This window comes from Psittacula echo (genome assembly GCF_963264785.1).
Source record: "Psittacula echo genome assembly, chromosome: 14".
NCBI classification, from domain to species: domain Eukaryota; kingdom Metazoa; phylum Chordata; class Aves; order Psittaciformes; family Psittacidae; genus Psittacula; species Psittacula echo.
In genome coordinates, this window is record NC_137750.1 from 9523031 (window position 1) to 9549104 (window position 26074).

The following is a 26074-nucleotide window of genomic DNA, read 5'->3' on the forward strand; positions in this document are numbered from 1 at the left end:
TGGAAAATACTGTTCTCCCTTTAGCCTAAAGCAGAGATGGCCAGTCTTCCTTTTTGAAATTCCTGATCATCGTAGGTTCATGTTCATGGCATGTGACTTGGGAGAGATGTAAGAGAGATGGGAAAATGGGAACTTCAGTCACAGTTTATGGGATGAAGCAGGATGGCAGAAGCTGTAATAGCTGCAATAATCCTGGGATTCAGCAGCCTGCCCAGCACTGGCCATCCTCTTTTAAAGTGGTACAGTCGATCCTGAGCGGAGCATCATTCCCTTCCATTTGTGGTCTGTTTCTGGAGCTTTCCCTTCCCCCAGGCTGTCTGTGCCGTGTGCCCTAGGGACTCCTCACTGAGTGATGATTTTAATACTCAACTTGCAGAGTCAGGAAGATTGTCTGCAGACTGAGAGATTATTCTACCAGGGTAGAGGCTTTAATGCATTTAATTTTGGGGGGCGTCAGAGAACAGAAAACATTCAACAGTATGTGGTTGGTAACCCATTTGTGGTGTCACAAATGTTGGTATACTTTTTTGAGCTCCCTTTTAAAATGTACATAGTGTTTTTAATCCTACAAGCAGTACTGTATATTTTCTCTGGAGGAACATGCTCAACTGTATTGTGAATGGGAGTTAAAATGAGAAAAGGGGATAAAAAGCTCTGAGATCCCATCCCTTGCTCTGGCATTTCTGTTTGGATGACAGAAGTAGTGGCATACCTTTCTTCAAAACCAGGTATTTTCGCTTCCAAATCAGCTGTGTAGATGGATGCATAGTTTGAAATTGATTACTCACTTCACCTGCCCAAATGGGCTGTTAGAATGTTCTCTGCTTGTACGTATTTGGATGTCAATTGCTTTCCTGTAGCCTATGCTCAGTTCTGCACATACTGAAATGCAGTTTTATGTGCATTCGTAATGTGCTCTTTCTGCCTGTGGTGGATGTTACTGTTGTTTAATGGTAGTTCCATAGAAAATGCCCCATCCCTGGCAGTGTTCAAGGCCAGGTTGGACAGGACTTGGAGCAACCTGGTCTAGTGGAAGGTGTCCCTGCTCATGGCGAGGGGTTGGAACTGGATGAGCTTCAAGGTCCCTTCCAAACCAAACCCGCCTGGGATTCTATGAAATAAGGAGAACTAAACTTTTTAGAGAAATGTCTCCTCAGTTATTAAGTAGAATTATGACCATGTAACAACTGGTCTTCTTAAAATATGCTTTGAATTTTTCTGGTTTGTGTCATGTTATTGTAAAAGCCAGCAGAGGTTTTTACCTAAGATTAAGAGATGTATTTCAGCCTAAAAATCAGGTACAATTTACAACAGGCTTACAACCTCTGACTCATTTGAGTATTTATAGTTTATGCTTGAATATCTGCCGCTGCCATCTTGTTAGTTAAGTGCTGTGTTTGTACTGAACTGCGGAATGTTGTAGTCACAAAATGTGCCATAAATCATCATTGCAGAAGGAGGAGGGTGCATTGTAATAACTGTTTCAATTAGGTCTTAGTATGCAGTCGTTTGGTAACCTAATGATAACCTATTGTCATATGTTAAGGTTTTATAACACAAAAATGTTTTCGTTCTGATAACTTTATCGTGGTGGTGTTTTGCTATTACAAGTATCTTTAAACAAACATGGATTTGCTCTTATAACAGAGATACCACTTCTATAACAGAGAAGTAATTACGATTCACAGAGTCCCTGCCATAGTACTGGGTGAAGAGGAGGAGAAAATACAGATGAGAGCAGAGAGGGGGAGAAATTTGCATACTGAAGGAGACAAAGCAAGAAGAATAAGTCCGGGAGGCTTGGAGTTAAGTAGTACAGGGAAAACTTTGGTTTCCTGCTTGCTGCTCCAGGTGGGATGGCTGTGACAAACCATCTTGAGTTTTTGGTGGCAGTAGTTCAGTGTTACTTAACACACTTTTTGCTCTCACAAATGTTAGCAACATCATGAGCATCTTAAAATGTACTTCAGATCAACTTTGCCATTTTGAAGTGAAGGAGAAAAAAGTAACAAGTAGGTGCGTGGATAATTTTTACGAAACTGCAAGTTGTATTTGGCTTTGTGAGCATTTTCTGTGTTGGTCTTTCTGGTTTGTTTGTCGGTGGCGTCCAACTAGAGGTTAATGGTGGCATAGAGTATTGTTGACTTCTTGCAGGAGAGAGAGCTTGTCAAGGCTGGACACCCTTGATCTCTACAACCAAAGAGTGACAGTTCTGCAGGTTTAAGCCTTCTGTAGCTCTTGTGAAGCTGTAGACTCTTTAGCTTTCCATGAACACTCTTTTCAACAATGAAGCAACAAAGCAATTAGTGCATGATTTTGGCAAAAAACTTGTCAGGAACAGCACACACACACCTCCAGCGTTATTTGACAATAAAACGGAAACCATGAGAGAGAGTTTTCCTTAGGGTGCTCCTCTCCTGAGCTGGATTTACAGTACAGCTGCCTCCTGAAGAGATGCAGAGCACTTTGGCGACGTGTCCTAGAGTTGCTGCTGCTTCTGACCACTCAAGTAGGCACCTCCATTCCCGTTCAATGGTTGCCTTGTAAACTCTGCAGATTCCTCAGCTGGGAATAGAAGAGTAGGTAAGAGCTTAAGACAGAGATCCTTGATATTATTAGTATTCCTCAGAGGTGGTTTTTAATCTCCTTAGAGATAGTCTGTTACAGTTTGCGATCATGCAAATTTAGGCATGTGCTTATAGTAGAAATACAGACAGAATATTGCTCTAGTCTTCTACGTTGTTTGCTTTTTCTCACTTTCCTCAATTAGGAAATGATCTGGGCTTATCAGATTGAGGATGGCAGCAGCTTAACCTTGTATATATTTAGGTTTAAATCTGGGTGAAAATAGAAGCTTTCAAACACTAGTATTTTTCAACTGTTGTAAATGTTGTAAGGGTTGATACCCCGCTTAAAGGCAGTATGTTCTCATCAGATTTCTCTTTACATTGTCTGTTGAATAAATTTGAAGCCTGGGACATTATCTCTACAAGAGTTCTTCATGAAGAGAGAATAAGAACAAATTAGATAACACCAGTTGGGCTTTTCTCATCTAGACCTAATTGTCAGGGTGCCCCTCGGTGGGTAATGCCTCCTAGATAAATCCCTGGCTTGCTTTTTGAAAAACAAAACAACTGCCAATACAGTTGTTGACAACTGTATATTATAGAATATAAATTTTAACACAGCTTCACAAATGATAATAGTGGTAGTTATGATCAAACTGCATGCTGTTTTATGGTTATTTATCTGCCCACAGTAGAGTGCTTTCATACTCCACGATAGACTGCTTTTTCGTTAACGGGCATTGCCTAATGCAGTGTGTTTAAACATGCAGGCTGTGACATGGTCAAACTGCTGCACTTGCTGGCATCACAACAGGTCAGGCAATAGTGTATATTCTGTTCTGTCAGTTTGTTTATCAAATAGCTATCTTCCAGTTATTAATAGAATGTTGTCTGAAACTTGTCTGTCAGAGCTCATATGCTCAGAGACCAGATGCATTTTTCCAGTTTAACATGCCAATGCCATGGTCTGCTTCTGCTGATATTAACAGACGCAGAACACCCACCCTACACCTCTGAGCTTTCTTATCCAGCCAGCAGAGTCCAGGGTTTGTTTTCTTGGAAATGGCTTTATGGCACAGCTCACCTATTTTACCAGTGTGGTCCTTTCCTTTCTGAATTCAAGTCATTCGCTTTTACCCTTCTTTTAAAGAAACACACACATGAAGGCAGCTTCTTGTCTGCCTTGGGGACTGTCTGAGGTCATTCTTTCATGGAAAGTTGTCATCTGCTTTGATGCTTTCTCCATGAAAACCTGATCAGCTGTGATTTACCTGCAGTGTCCTGACCACTTTCCATTATTAGTTTATCATCTTGCTACCTGGAGGAGGTTTGTATCACATATAGATATCCTATCTATAAGATCTGCAAACTGTAAGCTTGAAGAGAGCTTACCATTACATCAGGAAATGGATCAGCTTGGTTTGATAATGACTGCATTGAGATACATGCCAGTTACTTGGTCCCTTCCTTGGGAAGGATGAAAGCAGCTTTGAACTGTAACACTGGTACACGCTGTTGGGGCAGTTGCTTTACAAATGTTGAAGAGAGTTACCTTGGGAAAACAAAGGAAATGAAAATGTGTTTTGATTCTTTTACACTGTGTGTGAAGCCTTTGGCCTAGGGGACCTCGTGTTCTGCTGACTGTCTGCTGTTGACATTCCTCTACTCTGAGAAGCTAGTCTGCCTCTTGACTTCCCTGTGTTTTGCTAGATTATTGTAATGCTTTTCCTGAGTTGTTAAAGGTGGTAGCCCATACTTTACAAATCCTACAGGACTACTTAAAATGGCTGTTTAACCAGCTCACACTTGGTAAATGTTCTGAAGCCTTTTGGTCGGGTTTGCATCATGTGTCTCATCAGTCAGGTTATTCCTGAACCGGTTTAGGCAGCATAGTGTGCATTAGCATCTAAAGAGGTGGTTACTCATGAGGTTGATTGTAGGTCCAAGATCACCATGAGAGGAGGTGATTTTCTTTTTAAGCATCCTGCCCTAGCTTTGTGGCATGGCAGCAGTGGCTCATACTAAGCAGTCTTGTGGGACCTGCGTTTAATAGCACCACTAAATGCTTTGGACACTCCTCAGCTGCCTTGAGCATGTCAGCAGCTATTATTACTGTTTGCCCAAAGGGAACAGTTGAACTTGAGGCATTATTCAAGCTCCTGATTGCCTCTTCCCATGTTAGCAGAAGTAGTTTTCCTGTGTCTTATCACAGTTTGCTGAAGATCCGTCCTCCTGTTTCCAGGATTCTCTTAGTGTTTCTGACATGATTTCCAATGTGGCTGCTTCTGCTGTCTTCTTTTTTTTTTTAGCAGTATTTATGGAGCCAGACTTTCAGCTTTCCAGGGCTAGGCATGAACTTCTGTTTTGAAGAACCTAAGTTACCAAGCTCCAGAACTGTCGAGTCCTCAGCTCCATTAAAAACAGTGAAGCCTTAGAATTGAAGGACTACATACATGCCTTTAGATGAGCAAGAAGGGATTGTCTTCTCCATCCTCCCCCTGTCAGACAGGCCAAACACATGTTCTTGAGAGACATTTTGATTATTGTTGGAAAGTTGTCTTCACACTCAGCCTGAACAGTGTTTCCTTTAACTTAAGCCCATTCTTTCTTGGCTGATTTGCTGAGTACGTGGAAAGCTGATCTTTTCTCTCCTCTGCAAACATGAGCATCAAGCAAGAAAGTGAAATCACATCAGAATTCCACCTGTAGATGTACCACTTATGTTCTTCTAAAAAGACGAGCAATAAAGAGAAGGTGAGTAGAGAGTAAAGATAGTTTTGCATATTGTTACAGGACTACTTGTTGAGAGTTTTGAAGGTACAATAGCGATACAGCTATCAAGTTGAAAGTTCAGTTTGAAAATGTTTTAAAAAGTGCAAAATTCTAAATTTCTCCTGTTTTAGCTGAGATATTCTCACCGTCTCTTGATGGTTTGTAGTGTCCTGTCCATTCAGATATTTTTGTGCTGTATTAGGATAACCGAGTCAATTCCATGAGCATGTGCAGTGTTTCTCCAGTTCGGTCTGTAAATACTAAAGTACAGTTTTGACTATGAAGACTGTGATTTGGTGCTATTATGGCTGTTTAAGACTTTTAAGTTAGAATTATTTCGGGTTTTTTCATTTTCTGGATAACAACTTTGATCTAGAGTAACAGTGAACAGTGAAATCCATAATCCCATTTCACTGGTCCCCAGAACGTAGGTGGGATGTAAAGCTTACCTTGTTCTGCTCTGTTGGGTTGTCACTGCATTATTGTGCCCTTGCTTTCCATGTTTGTTTTTATGCCTGTTTTCCAGTTCGGACTCAGAAAATGTGTTAAGACTTATTTACCATATTCTTTTAATGGAAGAACTGACTTTCCTGTGGGTGTTTAACAGAACATGAAGTGAACCTTGAGCTTGGGCTTGCATCGTGGTCATCACTGTGGCCAGTGGCAGATCTAGTGATACCATGTGCTCCCCCTGCTGTTAATAGCTGCCTTCTCACACGTAAACGAAGTTTCTTTCTCGAAAGTAAAGTCATAATGTGGTTTGTAATTCTGAGAGATGATTAATGTTAGATAGGGCCTATGTTTGCCTCAAGTATCTTAGTGAGTCTTTAATGAGTAAAAGTCAGGGTCATCTGGACAGCATTAATACTATCAGTTGGCAATTACAACTTGCCCTTTATTTACACTGGGAGCTGAGGGCATTTAGATTCGCCTCCCAGCTGACTATTCTACTCAAATGTGCAAGAAACTACTTTAAATAACAAAATAATACCTTGTTAGGTAAATCTGTAAAGCCATTAAAGAGCTGTTATTTTTGCAGCCTGCCCAGACAGGCTTGGCATTTTCTTCTTTCTTTGCACTTGGACTTAGTGCAGAAAGTTTTCTTTTTCTCTGCAAAAAGCAGTAATACAACTCTTTGGAAGCTGGACACAATCACTGAAGGTGTGGGAATATGCCAAAAGCTTGTGTGTGTTTGTGTGCGTGTAAGAAAAACCTTAGGGTGTCACATACTCAACCAAGCTGTATTTCGCAGGTGAACAGTTCTTACAATGCTGGTGTTCTTTCTTTTTGATAGGTCTAAGCACTATATGAAATAAACGTGTATAATGTATGTGGAGTAATTAACTATTCCTTCTGAGTAAAGGGAAGACGTGTCTAAAATAAACTGAGCAGAATTTTTGAATTAAAATGAAGTAATAATATTAAGTTATTATTAGTAATCTTTATTAAAACATCTTTAATTTCTTTTAACATTCATGTAATAGAATCTGATTTACTGGGAGTGGCATTTAATTAATTTAATTCAATTTAGAGAGTTAACTCTATTACATATTAGTACAGAAAATTACCTCTGAACAGTCATTTCTCACTGGTGACATGCAATAAGTTAATTTAGCTGGGAGTTGGTTTGGGTGCATTGTGAGTCCTTAGTGAAAGTTGCTATGGTGACAGCCCCATCAACCAGAGCTGTCATCTCCAACAACAAATACCCCAGCTCCACTTGGTGCGGTGACACTGCTGCTGCCAGGCTGTAAACACGCACAGATGGATCCTCTCTGCTCCCTGCTTGTTTCTCATCCTGGTCTTTTCAGTGAACGTGGTCATCTAAATCCTCAGCAATGCCAAGGCTGCATTGCACGGAGAAGAGAAAAGCCTCCTGAGGAATGCTCAGTCATTGACAGACCTGCTGCGGCTGTACCCTTCCCACAGAAGGGGTTTTCTCTCAGACTCTGTTCAACAAATTGAACTGAGGTTGGGCTTCTTTTTCTTCCTGGCTTCATCTTGGCTGCAGTGAAACGATTGCAAAATCCCAGACAGATTTTAATTTGCTTTTATTGAGGAAATTTTCCTGAAGAATTTGAAAAGCAGCAGGTCTGCAAACGGCTGGAGCTGCTTTCTTCGTGTGTCTGAATAATTTAAAGCCTGTTTTTCATATGTGGCATTAATGCACAATGGCACTGGAGACATAAAAAATCTGTTCAGCTTAAACTGAATTAATGAAGAGTTTTTCTTTAGATGGTGTTGAATCTGAAATGAAGAGTTTGTTTCAGATTCTTCTGCCACGGACAGGGACACCTTCCATTAGACCAGGTTGCTCAAAGCCTCATCCAGCCTGGCCTTGAATTTAGTTCGGTTTAGCTGAGTAAAGGCTCGTTTTTATTTCAGGGCTTCAAATTCATTATCAGCCACTCATTTCCAAAGGCAGAAGAGTGACATTTCCGTAGGGCTGCTTGTCTTTTCCAGTACTGGGGACTGCATCCAAACCAGAATGTTTTTCTGGATATCAAATTGTGAAGTTTTGTAGGTACAGTCTCAAGTAGTAACAATGCCCCTGTGGGTTTTATATGTTTTTAATAACTTAACTTGCTCAAAGCTTTGATTCTCCAAACAATCTTGTTGAAAATTAAATATAAATGAACACATCCTCAGTTAGCCCAGTAAGGATTCAGACTTTAAAATACAAGGCCATAATATTTCAGGTTTAGCTTTCATTGAGTTGGCTGCATACAGAGTTTCTCTGGGTGATGCTACCTGAGACTTGAAATAAATCCACACTGCTGGTCCACACTGAACTCACTGTTGGCACTGCTTCAGTTATTCATGCTGACTGATTTGAATTAATAGCTCAGGTATCTCTACACTATCTTTAGGACTGTAGGATAAACATACTTCTAAACCTTCTGTTGAGATAGAATGTGAACTGGAAGGGTTATGCCAAGATTACAGAGACCTTTTACTGGTTGCCTACAGAATTGTTACTATTTTAGTATTGCACATGAAACAGTCATTTGGTATCATAAATGTCCATGACAGTAGAGTCAAAGCTTTGTGTTTACACAGGACTCTTGTCAGGTTGACATCTAGAAGCAATCCATGATAGAAATGATGGATTTATGAGGTATCCCTTTACAGTACCCAGCCACTTTTATATTTAAAACTGGAAGCGTTTACACTGTGATTCACTCTCTTCAATCCCCAATGGAAGAGCTGCCTTCAGCTTCTCTTAGTCCTCAGCAGCCATACGGGGCGAGCTAGGTCCTCGGGGCTCTGAACAGACTCTGCTGCAGAAGGGCTGGTTCTAACAGTAGTTGTTTGACACAGTGTACACACAAATGACAGTTCCTGAGGCACAGGTTTGTTTATAATAGAATCTTCTTCCCTCTGCTTACTTAAATACAACCCCCACAGGTTAATGTGTAAGATGGTTATTCACCAGATTGCCCTGCTTTCTAACTTGTTTTAAACAAGTCCCAAGGCTTGACCATGTGAAATGTAACCTGTAGATGTGGCACTGTTCAAGGCTCTTCTATGCAGTAAACTGATGGATGCAGAGATAATTCTAGTTGTCAATTACTTGTATAATTGTCAAATACTAAATACTGTGAATCTTAGTATTTATCTGTTTGTGTGAATGGTTTAACAGTGATATGGGAATTCTGCTGTAACGAATATCTACTGTTCAGTCTGTGCCTGGATGTGGCTGGGGGAATGAAGCAAAAAGAATGTTGCTGGTGTAATGACTTAGCACCTTTTGTAAATTTGTTTAAAATAAACCTAAAAAAACCCCTTTGAATGTGAAAACTGTGTATAAATCGTTGTTTTATGAGATTAAATGCACACAGCTTAAAATCAAAGGATTCGATTCCTAGTTCTGCCCAGACTTCTTATGTGGCTCTGTATGAAGTTATTGAATCTGTTATTAGATGCTTGGATTTCCCACTAGTACTCGTGGTGATGGTAGTGTTAGCATTGTGTAATTGAACTCCAGGCTGTTTCCCCTCTCTCTGACTCTTATATTGTCTAGTTATCGGTGGGATCAAGACTTGGGAAGGGTTTGGAGGGTGAGCCTATGCTTGTGGCTTGTACCTGATATATAAAATGGTATAATCCTTTCCTATGCTACTGATTTGTTGAGATTGTGTTTGTGTGTCCTGTTGGTGGGCAACTTCTTGTGTTTCTTTAGTGAGTCTTTTCAAAAGCAGTTGGTTGAGTTTAGCTGTTCCTGAATGCTCAGGGAAGAAGTACAAGACCTGGAATGCCTAGCTATGGAGAGGGCTGAGCTCACTTGCAGAAAAGTCTTCTATCAGAAACCTGAACAAACTCTCCAGAGGTTTCTAAACACCAGCTGAGCAATCCCTCTCTTCCTTCAGAGCTGCCCTCACTTCATTGTAGAGCAGTAGTTTCATGCACAAGCTAATTCATCTCAGCAATGACTCCATTTCCTCTCTGTGCTTTTTAGATGGTTCTTAATGCCGCTGTTTCTTAATATTATTAACACAAGTGATTAAAAGCTTCCAGTAGCTTCGTTATTTTCTTTTTTGATAGGCAAGTTGCCTTTCTAATGTCAGTGTATTGTCCTGCTCTGGAGGTGGGAATTGAGTTTACAGGAGTCTGAATTCAAAGCCACATGTGTGACAACATGTTAAATGAAATGTACCCGTTCTGAAATGTCAGAGGCTTCAGGACAAATGTAGTCTAGAGACCAGATTCTAGCAGGAGGTATTTACTCGTTTATTGTGATTGCTTTACAGTGGGTACAAATGTAGACAAGTCTGTATGTAGTGAAATGTACCCGATTAATACTGGGGTTTGAGTAACATGAATTCATAAGCGCGGCTTCACATCACTTGTAAATGGACAACTGTAGCTTGAAAGAAGACAAAGGAATTGTTAAATTCACCTCCTGAAGGAATGCAGTTATAATTTAACTGTTCCATTACCCAGAATCTTGATTCATAACTTGGACTTCAAGTTTGAGGGCTGATGTATATGGTCCAACTTGTATTCATCAATTAGGCTGTAGTAATGCCATGTGTGAGCACTCAGAGCCTTCAATAAACATGAAAGAGTGTGACTTGCAGTGAAAAAGCATCATATTTGCTTTGGATTATCAATGTATTGTTGATGCCAACCTATCAACCTAATTAGGTGTACCAATTTTTAATGGCACAGCTAATTAATTGTGAATTGAAAACTAGAATTCTAACCAGTGCTAGCATGGAGGAAAGCAGTGAGGAAAGTATTAAAGCTGTAAAAAGTATAAGTATTCTTTGCAAGATCGCTGCATGTGAGACCTAACTGAATAATGTAGAATGGGGTTGAAGAAAACTTCTGAAACATATGTTGAATCACACAAACCAGGTTTTGTAGATTCCAAAAGTATGTGGCAGTCTCTGTGCTGACAGATCTGAAAGAAAAAAAAATGCAGATGCTATTCCATAGAGGGGAACAAAATGTGGTATCTGAGCTCTGAAGTATGCAAGGATCTATGTTTTTATCAAGAGCTTCTCCAGTTCTGAAAAGTGAAATCCATGGATATAGGGTTGTATCGATAGAGGGGGGCTGGGATTGTTTGCTGCACATTAGATCAGCAGCTGGGTGGGTTGTGATGGGATACAAAGAGAATGCAGTCCCACTTGTGGTGGAGAGATAAAGTGTCATTCCGTATTCATACAATTCCAAGTTCATGTTAATCAAGAGCAAAGTGGAGGGCCTCTGGACAAGTGGAGCTGATGGAAAGAACACGTTTTAAACATTTAAAAACCAGCAGAACCTGAAGAGAGCGCTGTGGGTTTTTTCTTTGTCATGGCTGAAGGAAGTGGGAGAGCTGAGTAAGGTGGATTTGGAGCTCCATTTTACGTGTAAGATTGTGCTAGGAAGGTTTTTGAGAGGTCATCTGTTCCTTCCTCTTGCCCTGAGACAAGATCACTAAACCTGTATCATGTTTGCAGATGATCCTTATCATCCTTATTGTTAGAAATGTAAATCTTAATCTCCCTGGTTGCTGTTTAAACTCAGCAAGTCTTGTTTTACTGGGGGATGGAGCACCTTATTTCCTCCTTCTCCTTTGTATTTTTTCTTGCTTTGTCTACTCAGTGTCTTCTAGACTGAACTACTTCTTTGCTTTCTATCTGCTGTGGTAGTCTCTGTTTCCAGATTCCTGCTTCTTTTGTACTTTCTCCACATGGTCCAGCTCTTTCTTGAAGAGAGACGGTCAGCTCTAGGTACAGGGACTGCCTTTGTGAAGGCTCTAAGATACCAGACTGAAGTTAGAAGGATTACTTTGAGCCTTGTAGCTGGTTATTTATTCCAATACAACATTTATCTTCTTACAGTAGCCTGATCTTTCTGCTTCAGTTTGTGATCTGCTGAAACATTGCATCTTTTTGAGCAGAACTGCTGTGAGGTGAGGTGTTTGCTGTTCTACTTTTAATTCTTCCTGCCTAATAACGTGACTTTCCTCATTGGATTGCAGCTGCTTTTTTCACACCACTTCTCTCATTTATCATGGCTGAGTTCTGATTCTATCACTCAGCAATCTGATCACCGCCATCTTCTCTCTCCCCAGCTTGGTGTCATTGGCAGATTTAATATGGATATTCTCTAGTCCATCATCCGGTTGTTAATGAAAGAGCAACGTAGGCTTGGATCAAGTCCCTGTGGAATCTATTCTGAAGCATACTTGTATTTTGACAGCAAACCATTGACTCTCCCAGAGGATGTTTCAACCAATTTACATTTAGCTCACATTTCCCCAATTTGCTTATGACAATACAAAGTAAAAAGTCATGTCAGAAGCCATTACGAAGTTAAGATGTATAGAGAGAGCTTTGGATGGTGAGACACGGGTGGAAAATGTGAAGAAACAGGGAGAATTTGTTTGAACTGAAGCAGATGACTGTGTCTAAGCAGAGGGAGAAACAAATGAGTATCAGGGTAGGTGTTAGGGGATTTGTGGTGTTGATGAGGTCCTGAATGCTTCCGTATTTCAGACCTTTGCATAAAGCCAAGAGTTAAGAAGGTATCACCTGTAAGTAAATGAATTGGGAAGAAAACTAGAAGATGAGATAAAGATGGTAAGAGCTAACAAGGGACGGACTGGGGGGAAAACTTGGCTTATCTCAAATGGTTCTGATAAAGTGGGTGTATTGAGTCACCAAGTTCTAGTGAAGGAAATACCCTTAGAAACCTCAAAAGTTCTTACAGCTCTGTTTACAGAGAGATTAGACTGAGAGGTGCCATGGAGAGGGGCAGGTATCAAGAGAGTGGGGGCAATGTTGGGTTTATTAAGACACGCTTGAAACATGCACATCCTGACAGGAGGACCCTGGGATGCAGAGAGAAGAGAAAAAGGGGAAGAGAGTAAACGGTAGCGTGAAATTAATGGTTCTGTGTTCTGGGTACTGTGCCAGGTGGCAGCAGGGAGCTTTGGACAGCCCACAGGACTGCCAACACCAATGTCTGTTTAAGAAAAGTTGGTTTAGTACTTCAAAAATTAGATATGCAGCCAAATAGAATACTCCGGCTCACTTTAATATCTCGATGGTTCCCCCAGATCCAGGAATAAAGATTAAAATAAAACCTTTAAGTTTTAAAGAGGTAATATGGGAATCTCACTGTTGGGAAGATGATTTTGTGACTGGCTTGTCACTGTGGGCCCTGTAAGTTCATATGATGTTCTCATAAAATAGTGGTTTCCCACAGGTGATTGTAAAAGCTTTCTGGATGACACACTTTCAAAAGTTTCTCAGCATCAAAATTAGGCATTAATTTTGGACTGAACTGCAATCCCCTGAATAGATAACAAATGTCAATATTTAATATATAAAAATAAATATATATATCAATTTATGGTGGGTAGTTACCTGCTAACCTCATGCCGTGATTGTATGGCTGAATATAGTTACAGAAATACGTGATGCTCATATCTTGATGAAGCCTGTAAAGTGTGTTGAAGTGAGCAGATCTGACTGGGAGCTGCAGGGTTTGAATTCAGCCTTACATAGGTACCTTCTCATGCAAACCCAAAGCCATTTATGTATGGTTGGAGAGCTCCATCAGCCAACACACTGGTAAACATGACTTAAACACTACTCCACAACAAGCAGAAAAGCCTTCACCTGTAAATATGTTCTGAATAAAATACCTCTTTCTTGGAACAGATTCTTAAAACCTATTCTTTCTTCTGCTGTTTTAAAAAGACTTTTCAGTTGTGATTTGGGTTTAGGCTGGTGCAGTTCTGTACGGGTGGATTCTGAGCTTTGATTCCTTTTTCTTTCCTGGAGTTGTAAGCTCTGCCAAGTTTCATTCATTATACAGTGTGTGGCTGCAGTAATAGTTTTAATCAGTTGCAGTTTCAGTAACATGTAAGCAGTAGCAATTACTGAATCAAAGCTAGGTTGGACAGAGCAACCTGGTCTAGTGGAAGGTATCCCTGCCTGTGGCATGGGGTTGGAACTGGATGAGTTCCATTGGGTTGGAACCCAAACCAATCTGTGGTTCTGTGAGAGCTGGTTTCTGGAGGCGTGAGGTTGACTCTACAACCACACTGTGTGTGTGCCATTGCTCCTGCTAAAGCAGGGGAGACTGGGGCAGGGATGAGGGATTGGATAGTCTTATCTTTTCAAGGAACTTCTTAGGTAGGATTATCTCCTACTGCTAAATTACATAAAATTGGGTTGTTGAAGGTGGTTGAGAAATCCTAACAGTTTATTTAAAAGTTTTCCATGAACTTTGCAGCTTCCTCTAAATTCCTAGTCTGACTTGGAATTTCCTAGTTACCAGTTCAAGTTCTGTGTACAAGGACTAAATTGGTAGAAGTGAGAGAAGTCTGTAGGGACTGTTGGAAAAATAGGTTATTAGAATGTTGATGTTAGGGATGCGTTACGGATGTTGAAAGACTGAAAAAGGAGGCAGGAAATGTTGCAAAAGTCAAGAGAAGGAAGTAGAAAGGAAATGTCTGGAAGAGGAAGCAGAAGATGCATTGTCATCAGTTGGGAGCTCAAATGACAAGGAGGGGAATAAAGTTAAACCAGGAAAAGATTTTATTCGGAGTATTGGATAAATGATACTTTCAGGAATTGGTACAAAATGGAAGGATTTCTTTAAATAAATGGTGTTAAAGTTCTAAAGCCATCATAACACATACAATTTCACTTTTAACCCTCAGTGTGGGCTTTGATGTTAAACTGCAGCTTCTGGTGACATTTTTAAAGCCATTTTGGGCAATATTCAAAGCTAATTTTGGGAGTCTCTTGGCTTTAGATTGCAACTTTTCTGCATTTTTCTTTCACGAAGAGTTTGTGTGTTTGGGGGAAGGGAAAGCACAGACAGAAAATTACCCACTTTTGTATAGAAACATTGGAAAGTAGGGGTTTATGCAATAGTTTACTGAAATACCTGTACTTTTGCCAGTAGGTGTCACTGTGGATAAAAAATACCAGCGCTTAGTAGACAAAGGAGGTAATTTGCTAAATGAAAATTCATCCTTTGAAAGTAGAATGGGGGGGCAACATTTTTTTCCTAAAGGATGCCTTTTTCACCATATAAAAATGGATTTCTGACTAATCAGGAGATCTGGTTTTGCCCACTACAGTCCTATATTTTTGGGGTTATCTTCGCCCGACTTAGGTAAGTTCATGGCTTTCTGTCTGACTTCAGAGGGGGGGGTCTGTGTATGAGCGTGCTCCTGATGGGCTTGATTTTGAAAGCATTTAGTGTTTGGAGGTTGCTTTAATAAGCACCAGTCTTCACTGCAGTGTGTATGTGCGGGGAATTGGACATGGAGGAAGTGGCTTCATTAAGGTTGATTTGGGGGGGGGAGCAAAGACGAGGAAAAAAATTGCCCATATGATTGGCTGGGAGAATAGCTCTGAATTATGGGATCCATCTGTTTCCTGTAATGAATTCATAAACCCATCAAACAATGACCTGAACGAATTGCTGAAGGAAAAAAATAATACACTGGCATGATATGTTTAACGCAGTGAGGCATTGGCATTGTATAATCAAAAATTCTTCTCACATCCAGCACTTTGTAATGGAGCTGCTGTGTTTAATAGAAGCTGTAAATAAATCCTGTCACAGTAGCAGCCAAGAATGCATTTCGGGGTTTAACTGTTTCTCTTCTGGAATGTCTGGTCCTTGAAGGCTTTAGAAATGCAAGTTTTATAGAGGAGCGTGGGGGCTTCTGAAATACAGAGAAATGTTAATGAGGTGAATGAAAGGAAAAAGCTGCCATAAATCAGTATTATGTGGCTTAACCAGTTTCTTTCATTTATGCATGTTCTTTCCTTATGTCATAGAAATGTACTTAAAAGCTATTGTTGTAATTGAAATCTGTTAGACTGATCCTATTCATTACATTAATAAAATCCACCTACAATTGCTCGTAACACTTTTTTATGCAGTTGGGATTCCCGAGATCGTAATCATCAAAAAGCATATGGAGTAATTATTGGATTTGTTTGGGTAAAATTGGATTAACAAGTTTAGATACCATTAAGTACTGATAATTATTACAAGCAAGCTCATTGTTTAGTGTATGTACAGCTCTTGGAATGCAGAATAAGCAGATACCCATCACAAACATCTTAAGAGCAAGCAATCTGAAGGCTTTTCTTTTACTCCCTTAATTGTAGTTTTGCAAGAGGCTTTCTACTTCAGTGTTTGTGCTGGTTAATCATGTGCTAGTTCTGAAAATCACTTTGTATTCAATCCTTTCCCCTTCTTACATTTTAAACGATATTTTTAGCATTAAAGCAAATTTCGCCGTTAAGGGTCCATTTTAATTCCTGGGTTTCACACAGCTGCCAACCTCACATTAGCCGTGACAGTGCATGACTTGAGGTGCAGGGGTGGGCTGGCTGCTCTGGTGGGACCGCCAGGGCTCTCTCCAGATTGGCAGCTTGGCCCTTGGGGCTGATTAAATGCCGAGAGCACAGAGCAGCCGTGGCGGCGTAGGCAGCCCCTGCCGACCGTATGCAAAAGGTTCCTGTCTGCTCTGCTTTTTTTAGCGTGCAGTTGGCTAAAATGTGACGTCTTTGTACATTGTATGTTCTGCAAGGGATAGCCGTCGTCTCAAAATACATCCCTTGGAGGAAGGAGAAGGTCTAAGAGGCTTATAAAGAGGTTCTTAGAGCAAATATCACATGGCAGTTAACAATGAAGAATCTAATGTAGACACTTTGAAGGGTAGGTTTTTCTCACAGTGCATAGCGAAGGAAAATTGCTGTTTAAACATTGCTAAAGATGACTAATAAATAGGTGTGGAGGTTTTTCGAAGAGTACGGTCCTATTGTCTTTGTAACATATATTCGCCAAATATTAGTGCTGTATTTAAAGGCTAATTTCTAGCCTGATACAAAGCTGGAATTTGGGAATCAAGCCTCTTCCTATGATGTTGTTCACTCTCTTTGCTTTATGTCCTGTCAGTAGTGTACTTAAACGGTTATTTTCTAGCTACCATGATTTGTATACACAGTGTTTGCGTAAGAGCTTCACTGAACTAGTCTTAGAGATGTTGATGTACAAAATAAAACCCACGTTGCTGTGTTGATTACAGAAAACCCAGTAATACTGACATGCAGAAATAGTATTCTAAAATCTAGTGGTTTTGGTATCATGATTTGCTTTGTTCTTTTATCTGTCATTCAGATATGTAGAAGGAAAGATTGTTTCTAACACTGAAATTGGGTCTCTGGCCACACCTTTGCAGTGAAGCAGCTTTGTTAATTTACACTAAAGTAAAGGGTGCTGTGGGCTCTGTGACTTGCATTAGTGATGTTTATATTCATATACGTGCACACCTGTTTAGAAGTATCAGATGTGATAGATAGATACAGTTCTGAGAATATAATGCTTTCTGAACAGCAGCCTGCCTTGCTTTCTGAAATCCGGAATCCCAGGCTGGTTTGGGTTAGAGAAGACCTTGAAGCTCATCCAGTTCCAACCCCCTGCCGTGGGCAGGATGTTTCCAATTAATTAATATTCCTTAAGAAAATCTTGGAACTCTGCAAACATTGACTCTGCTGGCATTGTGCCATTACTGGGTTTAATTCTCTTGTACACTTCTTTAATTCCATGGAAAAATCACTCCTTGGTTTACCAAAAAAATACTAGGGAAGGCTGCAGTTTCTCCCCTTGCCGTGTGCTTGTCCCTTCCAGGCCTTTCCCCAGCTGACCAGGACCTTGGAGTACTTTGGTGTTGGATGGCAAGAGCTGAGCTGGTTCCGGGAGAGGCATTTGGTGGCAACTGGGGAGCAGTCCCCATCCTCACCTGGCCATGGCTTCCTGCCCTACCACTCTGCCTCCTCTTCCCTGGTGTTCCTTCTGCTCTGCTGGCACAAGTGCTGTGGGCTGGTCTGTTATCCCTGTTGGAGAAGCTTCCTGGCTGAAACGGTTGATTGTTTTTGTGGAGCAGACTATGTCTGGAGTGTGCTTTCTCAATCTTGTGGCCACGGCAAATTGCAAACAAACAGCTTCATCCTCTGCAAAAGTACAGAGTACAATGTTTGTAAATGCTTACATCTCTATAATAATAGTAGTAATAGTAATACCACAAGATCTCTAATTGTCCCATTCATCAACGTTTCAGTCATTCAGAGAGTCAGTTTCATGGATTACACTGTTGTTTTTTGAAGGCCAGGTAGAATGGTAAAATCAACAGGACTTAAAAGAGACCCATTTCAACTAAGTAATATTATGTATTGATGGGTGGCAGATTTGTATGGAAAGCAAAATAGTTTTCACATACATATTGAAGATGCAAATTTGAGATTTAAAATTAATTATTCTGCATTGTGCCATTTTCAGGATTTTTTAAATCTGCTTAGATTTTTTAATCTACTTTTTTAATTGTCAGAGTTAGGATAAACTCTTGTTTCTGAAGCTGGTAGTATATTTTGGAAAAGCAAAGAAGGTTTTATTTTATTCTCTGCTGTTCAGATATTACTGGTACATTATTACATATTCAGAGTTCTTTTTTTGTGACAGAAATAAGCAAAGGTGAAAGGTTATTTAGGCTTCCAAAGGCAGAAGCAAAGTGCTGATGTTTGCTGTCAAACTTGGTGTATTTTCACTTGTCCAAGCCCCTGCTTGCTTTGAAACCCCGCTTAACAGCACCATGATGCCTGTTCACTGCTGCTGCTGTGGACATCCATCAGTTCTTCAGGCGTGTCAAACCCTGGAGGGGGGCTCAGTGCTTGGTTTATGCCCTATGTACAATGATACGAGGTGCAACTTCGCACTTGTTGGATATGGCTTGTGATGAGCCAGAGGAATACCTGGTTCTGCATGTCTAGGAAACCCAAATGGTTTCTTCTGGTGGCTGAGCATCTCTGGTAGGTGCTACTGAGTGAGCTGAGCAAACCAGTGTGTGTTCTCAGCCTATGTTGTGCCATGCCACTCTGCTCCCAGTGTCGTCATCCCAACAGCCTTGTGGCTGTGCCCCGAGAGACCCAGCACTGCTGTCTTCTCTGCACCAAGCTGTGCTGGTCAACCCCACCTCAGGCTGGGGTGGCCCTGGCCTGCTTATTTAAGGCAAGGTTAATACGGGGCTTATCAAAAGATATGCCTGGAGTGCAAATGTAGAAGTCGGGGATCTAGAAGTGCTTTATACAAAGACTGCAAGAAAGCAAAAGCTTTGTGTGAGTGCTGAATAAGCTGGTGGATCAGGTCTCTTGTTTTTTTAGGAGGTCATTAGGAGTCTGCAAATTTATGCTTTCTTGGGTATAGGCAGTATGATTTGATGTTAGTGTTAGCAGTCTCGCATCCAAAACTGAAGAATTGTTGAACTAAAAAGGCAGTGGGTGCTCTGGATGGGTGCAATAGCTTGCTATGCAGTTTAAATGAGATTCTGTTTCGTGCTGAATTGTCACATTGCCTCTTTCTACTCCTCCTGTTCTAAACCACACCAGTTTGCTGCAGTAAGGAATAAAAGGTTCAAATACTGTAACAGGCAATGCCTAAGCAGAGAATCACCAGATTTTATCCTTATTTTTAAAACCTTATGCTGTTTTAATTCCAGTAGTGTTTATAGGATATTGTATTTTGTCCTGGTACTAAAGAAGAGCTGAAAACTACGGAAAAGGGATAAGTTCAGGCAATATTTAATTTGTGAACTTGATTGTGTATATATGAATTGCTCAGCTGTCTGCTGATGTGCTCTCTCCTTGTGTAGTGGGTGCCAGGTATATAGTAACCAGCATCTCTGTTGTGTGCTGCTGACTTTTTATGCAGCCCATGGAGTGGGAAAGGTGAGAGGTAAGGCCAGGGCTTTGTACGGTTAAAACCAGACCTGTAGGCTCTCACAAGGAGTTGGGGCTTTATCAGCTGTATTCTAGTACATGAAGTTCACAGCTGTACCAAACCTGGTTTTTTAGATGTAGGTTTCAAAACTGTTACATAAAATGTTTCAGGAGGCTGCATACATAGTAGTGTGCTAACCTGAGTTCTGGTCCTAACACTGGTTTATTTAGAATGTATTCTCTATGTATTTTATAGTCCATAGAATGACAGCAGAGTTTGTGTAGAAGGGGACCTTAAAGCTCATCCAGTTCCAACCCCTGCCACGGGCAGGGACCCCTTCCACTAGAGCAGCTTGCTCCAAGCCCCTGTGTCCAACCTGGCCTTGAACACTGCCAGGGATGGGGCAGCCACAGCTTCTCTGGGCACCCTGTGCCAGCGCCTCAGCACCCCCACAGGGAGGTAAACCCTCATGTGTTTTGCCAGCTTTTGTTTGGGAGGCTGAAAAGCATTATCTGTTTTCTCAGGTACAGAATAAACCCCACCAAACACAACTTTTCTGATACTAAAGCCATTTTTGGTTTTGTTCTTTTCTGTGTAGTGCCAGAACCTAGTAAGACCAGTTTAAGCCAGCCCCAACCTGCCGGTACCGGTACCAGTACTTCCACCAGCACTATTACCAACAGCAGCAATGGCAAGCGTGCGTCTGCAAATGGGCAGCAGCCAACTGCGTCCCGTTACCTGCCTCGTGAGGTGCCTCCACGCTTCCGCCAGCAAGAACAGAAGCAGCTCCTAAAGCGGGGCCAGCCACTGCCCGCCGGGACTCTGACCGGCACCAGCCCAGCGCAAGGAACTGGCCAAGCAGGGGCAAGTCCTCCTCCGCAGCAAGGAGCAAGTGGACAGCATCATCCCAGTAAGACCCAAACAGGTAAGAATTGAAGCCCGGTGGGATATCAACTCCTGTACATAATTCTGCACTCCACTGTTAGCACAAGTGTTGCAGAAACTTAAGGAATGTTCAGAATTGTCTTAAAATATCAGGATTTCCAGCCAAGTGTATGCTCTTTTTCTTGCAGAACACAATGTGTCATTTCTAGGATCCAGTTTGAAAACGTTCTCTTACCTATTTAGATGCTCAGACCTGTGGGGTTTTCTTGCCGTTGTTTTCTATTTCTTTGATATCTGTAATGGATGCAATCCTCAGGAAATGTGAATATTTCTTTAGTGATCATTCTTACAGAAGAATTGTTGATTTAGGTATTTTCAAGATTTCATATATTGTTTTGGCAATTTTAATGCCTTTTAAAGATAATTTTGCATATAATTATAGGAAAATAAGAAATAGGAACTTGGCTTATGTTGTGACACTTCTATGCGTTTGCCTGCTTATGCTCTCAATTGTTATTTTCACATTAGGAAAATACTGAAGCTGCTAATGAGAAAAGCAGCAGCTCTCTTCTTATTTGCCCTTCTGTGATAGAGATCATGTAGCTTCTGCAGTGGAGATGAGCTTAGCCAGTGTTTGGTGTATATCACCTTTTTCATCGTGCCTTTGTGTGTATGTCATGTTTGGCAAAGCAGGGAGTGTTCTAAGATATAGTTATCTATGGCTTAGAAAAGGTTATCTGGAGTAAGTCCCACAAGGGGGTTGGAGTTCTTGGATATTAGCAATTTCTGTATGATCTCAAGTGTTGCTCATTATCACTCATTAATGTGTCAAACATCACAAAATTTGGTTCTGAACTGTCTGCAGGTTTTCCCTTTGGGCATTAATGAATCTTTCACTATTTTTGCTGTACTTGCTGCTGAGCTGAACTCCAGCAGAGAAAATTATTTGGTGTTGGCCTTAGAAGTTTTAGTTAGATAAGAAAATCGCCACTCTTGGAAATGAAACCTTTTATGGTTATTGAGATGCATTTGAACATATGCAGCTACTTACTCTCCAGAAAGAGGAATCTGAAAAGGCAAAATAAAACAATAGCTTATTTACTTAAATATTGGGGTTCTTAGAGAGGAAACAGGTTCTTCTACTTGTAGTGTTGAGTATTTGACTTTAGTGAGAAGGAAGAGTAGTGAGTTCTCACCAGTTAGAGCAGCGTTCTCTTTGCAAAGCATAGCAGCAGGGATGGTGGCTGGTAGTTATGGCTCCTTTTTGATTTGAAGATGTTTGTAAACTGTCAGACTATGTTCTATGTTAGATTAATATATATGTTTATTATTTTCAGAAATCCAGTAACGATTTCTATAGTAGAGACAGATTGACAAGCTCCAGTGGCTCAGACTGTCTGAGGGTCAGTACTAGACGTCTTCCAAACATCATTATAGATGTATCTGAAACATCCTAGATGTTTAAGAAACATGCAGTAAATCATTAAATTAAGTCTGCCATAAATCATAACATAATCCATAAAAGAACTTGGCTTGAAAGAGTGCAGCATTAGCTGTCTGACTTGCATCTTGCTGGATGCATTTCTGCCTGAGGTTTTAGACTTCTTTTCCCGATCCCTATTTGAACTTGCTGTATAAAATAAGCACTAGTTACCAGGCTGACAAGCTACAGAAACTGTCAGCAGATATTTTTTGCTGTTGAATTACTTTGGGGTTTTGTTCTTTTGTTACTTTTGTGTTACCATTGTAAACAGAATGCAGTGAAAGCTGGTACAAGTGAGAGGAAGAGGAGTGCAGCCACTTTTCAGTTTCATGTTGTGTTTCATATTGCACAAAGTTAACCCATGTGAAACTCAGCAATCACTTGAAAGCAATTAGTGCAGAGTCAGAATTGTCAGGTTGTTGTTTACTATGTAAAATCATAAGAAAAGCTTTCAAAGGCATCAGAGAATCCATGCACAGTTCTTGGAGCAGGGAAGAGAATCTTAGACAAGCTAAATCCTTGGCTGCATTCTTAGTCTGCTCACAGAAAGAGATTGTGTTTCGAGACTGAAATGGTTCCATCTTCCTCATAGAAAGAGCTTGCTGAGTACTAGAGCTCATTTAGTTCTCTTTCCAGTAGGTGGAGCATCAGTTCACTCACTAACTGTGAGGAGGAGGGAAGACGAATTCTGTCTAGCTCAGGTTATAATGACACTGTGCCTGGCTGCTTGGTAAGGCTGAGAGGAGTGTGGAATATCTCACTTTAGAGAGACCTTTGTAGCTGTGAACTACATATTACTCCAGTCTTACTTGGTCTCTCATACTGGCTTTGTCTTCACCTTGACAAGCATAAGGAGCAAAGTGAGAATATCCAGGGAAGGCCAAAACCTATTCATTTCAGCTGTTAGGATTTGAGTGACTATTAGCCTTAGCAATAATGATGGTATTCCCCAAACCCTCCAGCACTTAAGTTAGGAATTTTCCGTGAAATTTAATTCAAACTGGGTCATATTTTTGTGAGTATGAAAAGAAAGAATTTTAAACATGATTCTCACTGAGCCGTACTTTGTCAGAAGGAAACTTTTTACCTTCCTCCTCTTTCCATCAGTAGGAACTATATTGCTTTAAATGTCCCTCTGATTCCCTGGGTATTTAATTTACTAAAATGTCTTTTCAAGTAGTTCTAAGGGGAAAAGAAGGGAAGGAACAAAAAGAATCCAGAGTTGTTCAGAAGAATCAGTGTTGGGTGCCTGCTGCACATACACAGGAATTTCATCTGTCTGAACAGCACCTTGCATTGTAGAAGAGTGATCGCTTCATGGCTGTTATTGGACATCTTCAAAGTGTGAAGGCGGTCAACAGCACCTCACTGCTTAGGGTTTTCTGCCTCTGTGGTAGCTCTGAGTGCCTAAAGTGAGCTTGCTAGACCTGGACTGTGGACTGCCCAAGGAAGTCTCTATATGTGGCTTCATTATATTTCTGATGAACAACAGTAACTTTCTTTTTATGGATGACCTGGTATTAATCACAGAGCCAGGATCCTCATACACCAGCATCTTGTATCCAGCAGGTCCTTAATGGAAATTCATGTCTGTAGCTTTTCTTTTATGGGGTCATATTCCTTCAGAGTTAACTTGAAATTATGCAACCACGTTCCTTCCAAGCCCTGTTTATAAGTACCTGGATGCAAGGAATGCTGCTAGAGAGGCATTGCCAGCCTCTTCACTGTAAAAATCACATTGTTTTATCCCTTTATTCTCTTATTAGCAGTCTCTGTTACCTACTGCCTTGGCCTAACCAAAGCACTTATCAGAGCTCTAACTGCACTGTCATGAATTAGAAAGGATGTTCTGCCAATGTAAGTCAAGTGGGAATTAATGACCACTAATATATATTCCTTGTTGGGTTTATCATCGGCGAATACCAGTGAAGTGAAGGAGAATAGTGATTTTTTGTTGCTCGTTTAAGGCAATCTCTAAAACATGAACTAGACAAACTTAAGAGAAGAAACTAAAACATCTCAAATGGCATAGACTATTTTAGAAACTTACGCCTTGGAAACAGTCTTTTATTCATTGTTAATTATAATGAAACTGTTTTCTGCACTACTTTAGAGCATTTTTTTATGGAATGGTTGCTTGTCTGGAACTTTATCTTAAGCTACAATGTATATTCTTGAGATACCCCTTGGGAATTAATCCTTTGCAGAATTAGGCCAAAGAAAAGGTGCAGTCCATGAGCAGTATTCTGGTATCTAATCGAATTTATTTTTACTTAGAGATGGAGCTTTTTATCTCTTCCCTCCCCACTTTGCCAGCTAACTCCAGTAAATGTGGTGAATACTTAACTTCCTTCATTAAGCTGTGAGGCATTAGTGGAATGGTCTTTTTGCCATGTGATTTCAAATAACTCGGGTAATTTCTGAAAGCCACCATGGGAGATTAAAAATAGCAAGTAATGTATCCTCCTTTGTCTCTTTACAAATTGTGAAGTTTGTATAGGAGTCTCCAGGCAGCCCCTGTGTGTTTGATGATCATAAGAACAAAGATCAAAAGAAATAAGCAGTTTTTCTTGAAGATGCCTTATACTTTTCTGCAACTCAGCAACGTGAAACCAGCATCCATCAGCTCAACAGGAACGTGCCATGTCCTGCAGGAGCCTTGATAAAACTTCAGTGAGTGGAGTGTTTTGTGGAAGGGAGCTGTAACATGTTTCCAAAGTCTTAAAAAGAAGTGAAAGCAAGTAATTCATCAAAATGCAAAACCACACAAGCATTGTGGAAAATGAAGGGTTGAGCTTTTAATTTGGGCTGTCTGTTGTTTCGTGGGAAGTGAGAAATCGCCAGCAGTTAGAGGTTTATTTTCCTGCTGTGGGTTGATGCCCCATTCTGTGCTGAACTTTCTTCTTCTTTTTATGAAGCTCGAAGCTCTGTTTCATTTTTCAGGATTTCCTTAGCCGCAGTTTGCATATTCATGCTTGTGGCACAGGTATGGTCATGGTCGTGTTGGTGTTGGGGACAGCTGGAAGTTGCTGTTGTGCGGCAGGTTAACTCCTCTTGCAGATCTGTTTGTATTCATTTTGTGCTTGATAATTTTTTTTAGGAAGAAAGATAAAAAAACCCCATACTTAATTGTTAAAATCATGTCTAATAATGCTGATTTCGAACATAAAATCATAGAATAGTTAGGGTTGGAATGGACCTTAAGATCATCTAGTTCTAACCGCCCTGCCATAACTGTGGGTTATTTAGAGTTACTTCTAATAGAGCAATTCTGTGCAGTTGCAAAGTCAATTTGGAGAACAGCTTTAGGGAGAGATAACATCTTTCCTAAACCCAGTCAATATAGTTGGAAAACACAGATAAGCTTTGACATCCAGGTGTTTCATTGGAGTAGTGACCTTCATGCTAGAAATATGTTTGAACGATGGCCCAATTTAGCTCATTGTATACTGAGCTGACACTAGGTAAGGCCCGTGTGTGCAAAAGTAGTTCCGAAGTGTATGAACAAAGTCTCATTTCAGCAATTTGAAATAAGATTTAGCTTGATTTCCTGACAGCATGGCAAATGGGTGGATTTCTTGGCAAATAAAGCAAAAAGCTGCCTTTATGGAAATGGTTTGCAGAATTTTATCTCTTTGGGCCCATATTCTGTAAGTCCATTAGCAGAATATCTTTGTTGGCTGAACATTGCTGTGGTTTTTGCTTTTAGTTGAAAAGTTACAGAATTAAACCAGGAAACTTTAGAAATTGATTTATTGTGGATCTTCCATAAATAGTTTTTAATATGGAATAGTTAAACTACTAAATGCTATGAAGTAGAGATCCGGGATTAGACAGTACATTTATTCCTCTTGCTGGCACACTTCGTATGTATGTAATTTCACACTCCATATAGCAAATACACTTTTTAAAGTGTACTACATAATATGTGGAACATGTGCTGTGTTGTGGCTTTTGATCTCAGGTGAAGGAACTAGCATGGTGATACTCCTTTGTGAACACAAGAATCAGCTATTTATACTACTTCTGTGGAAGGTGACTGTATATAGCAAACACATAATGCTTATTGTTTATATTAAAACTCATAACAGCTTCCAGTTTTTGCATCACTTGACTAGGT

General features: G+C 40.5%; 1 protein-coding gene across 8 annotated transcripts in view; it reads left to right on the forward strand.

Annotated features, from left to right (window-relative positions):
• Positions 1 to 26074, forward strand: part of TNRC6C (trinucleotide repeat containing adaptor 6C) — a 105677-nt gene that overhangs the window by 25982 nt on the left and 53621 nt on the right. For all 8 annotated transcript variants that reach the window (XR_013957999.1, XM_080629373.1, XM_080629374.1 and 5 more), the window contains one exon: positions 20185 to 20511. Coding sequence is in view for 7 of the 8 variants with exons in the window: in XM_080629373.1 (XP_080485499.1) it covers positions 20185 to 20511 (327 nt within the window). In the remaining variant the exon portion in view is untranslated. The remainder of the gene's footprint in view (positions 1 to 20184; positions 20512 to 26074) is intronic.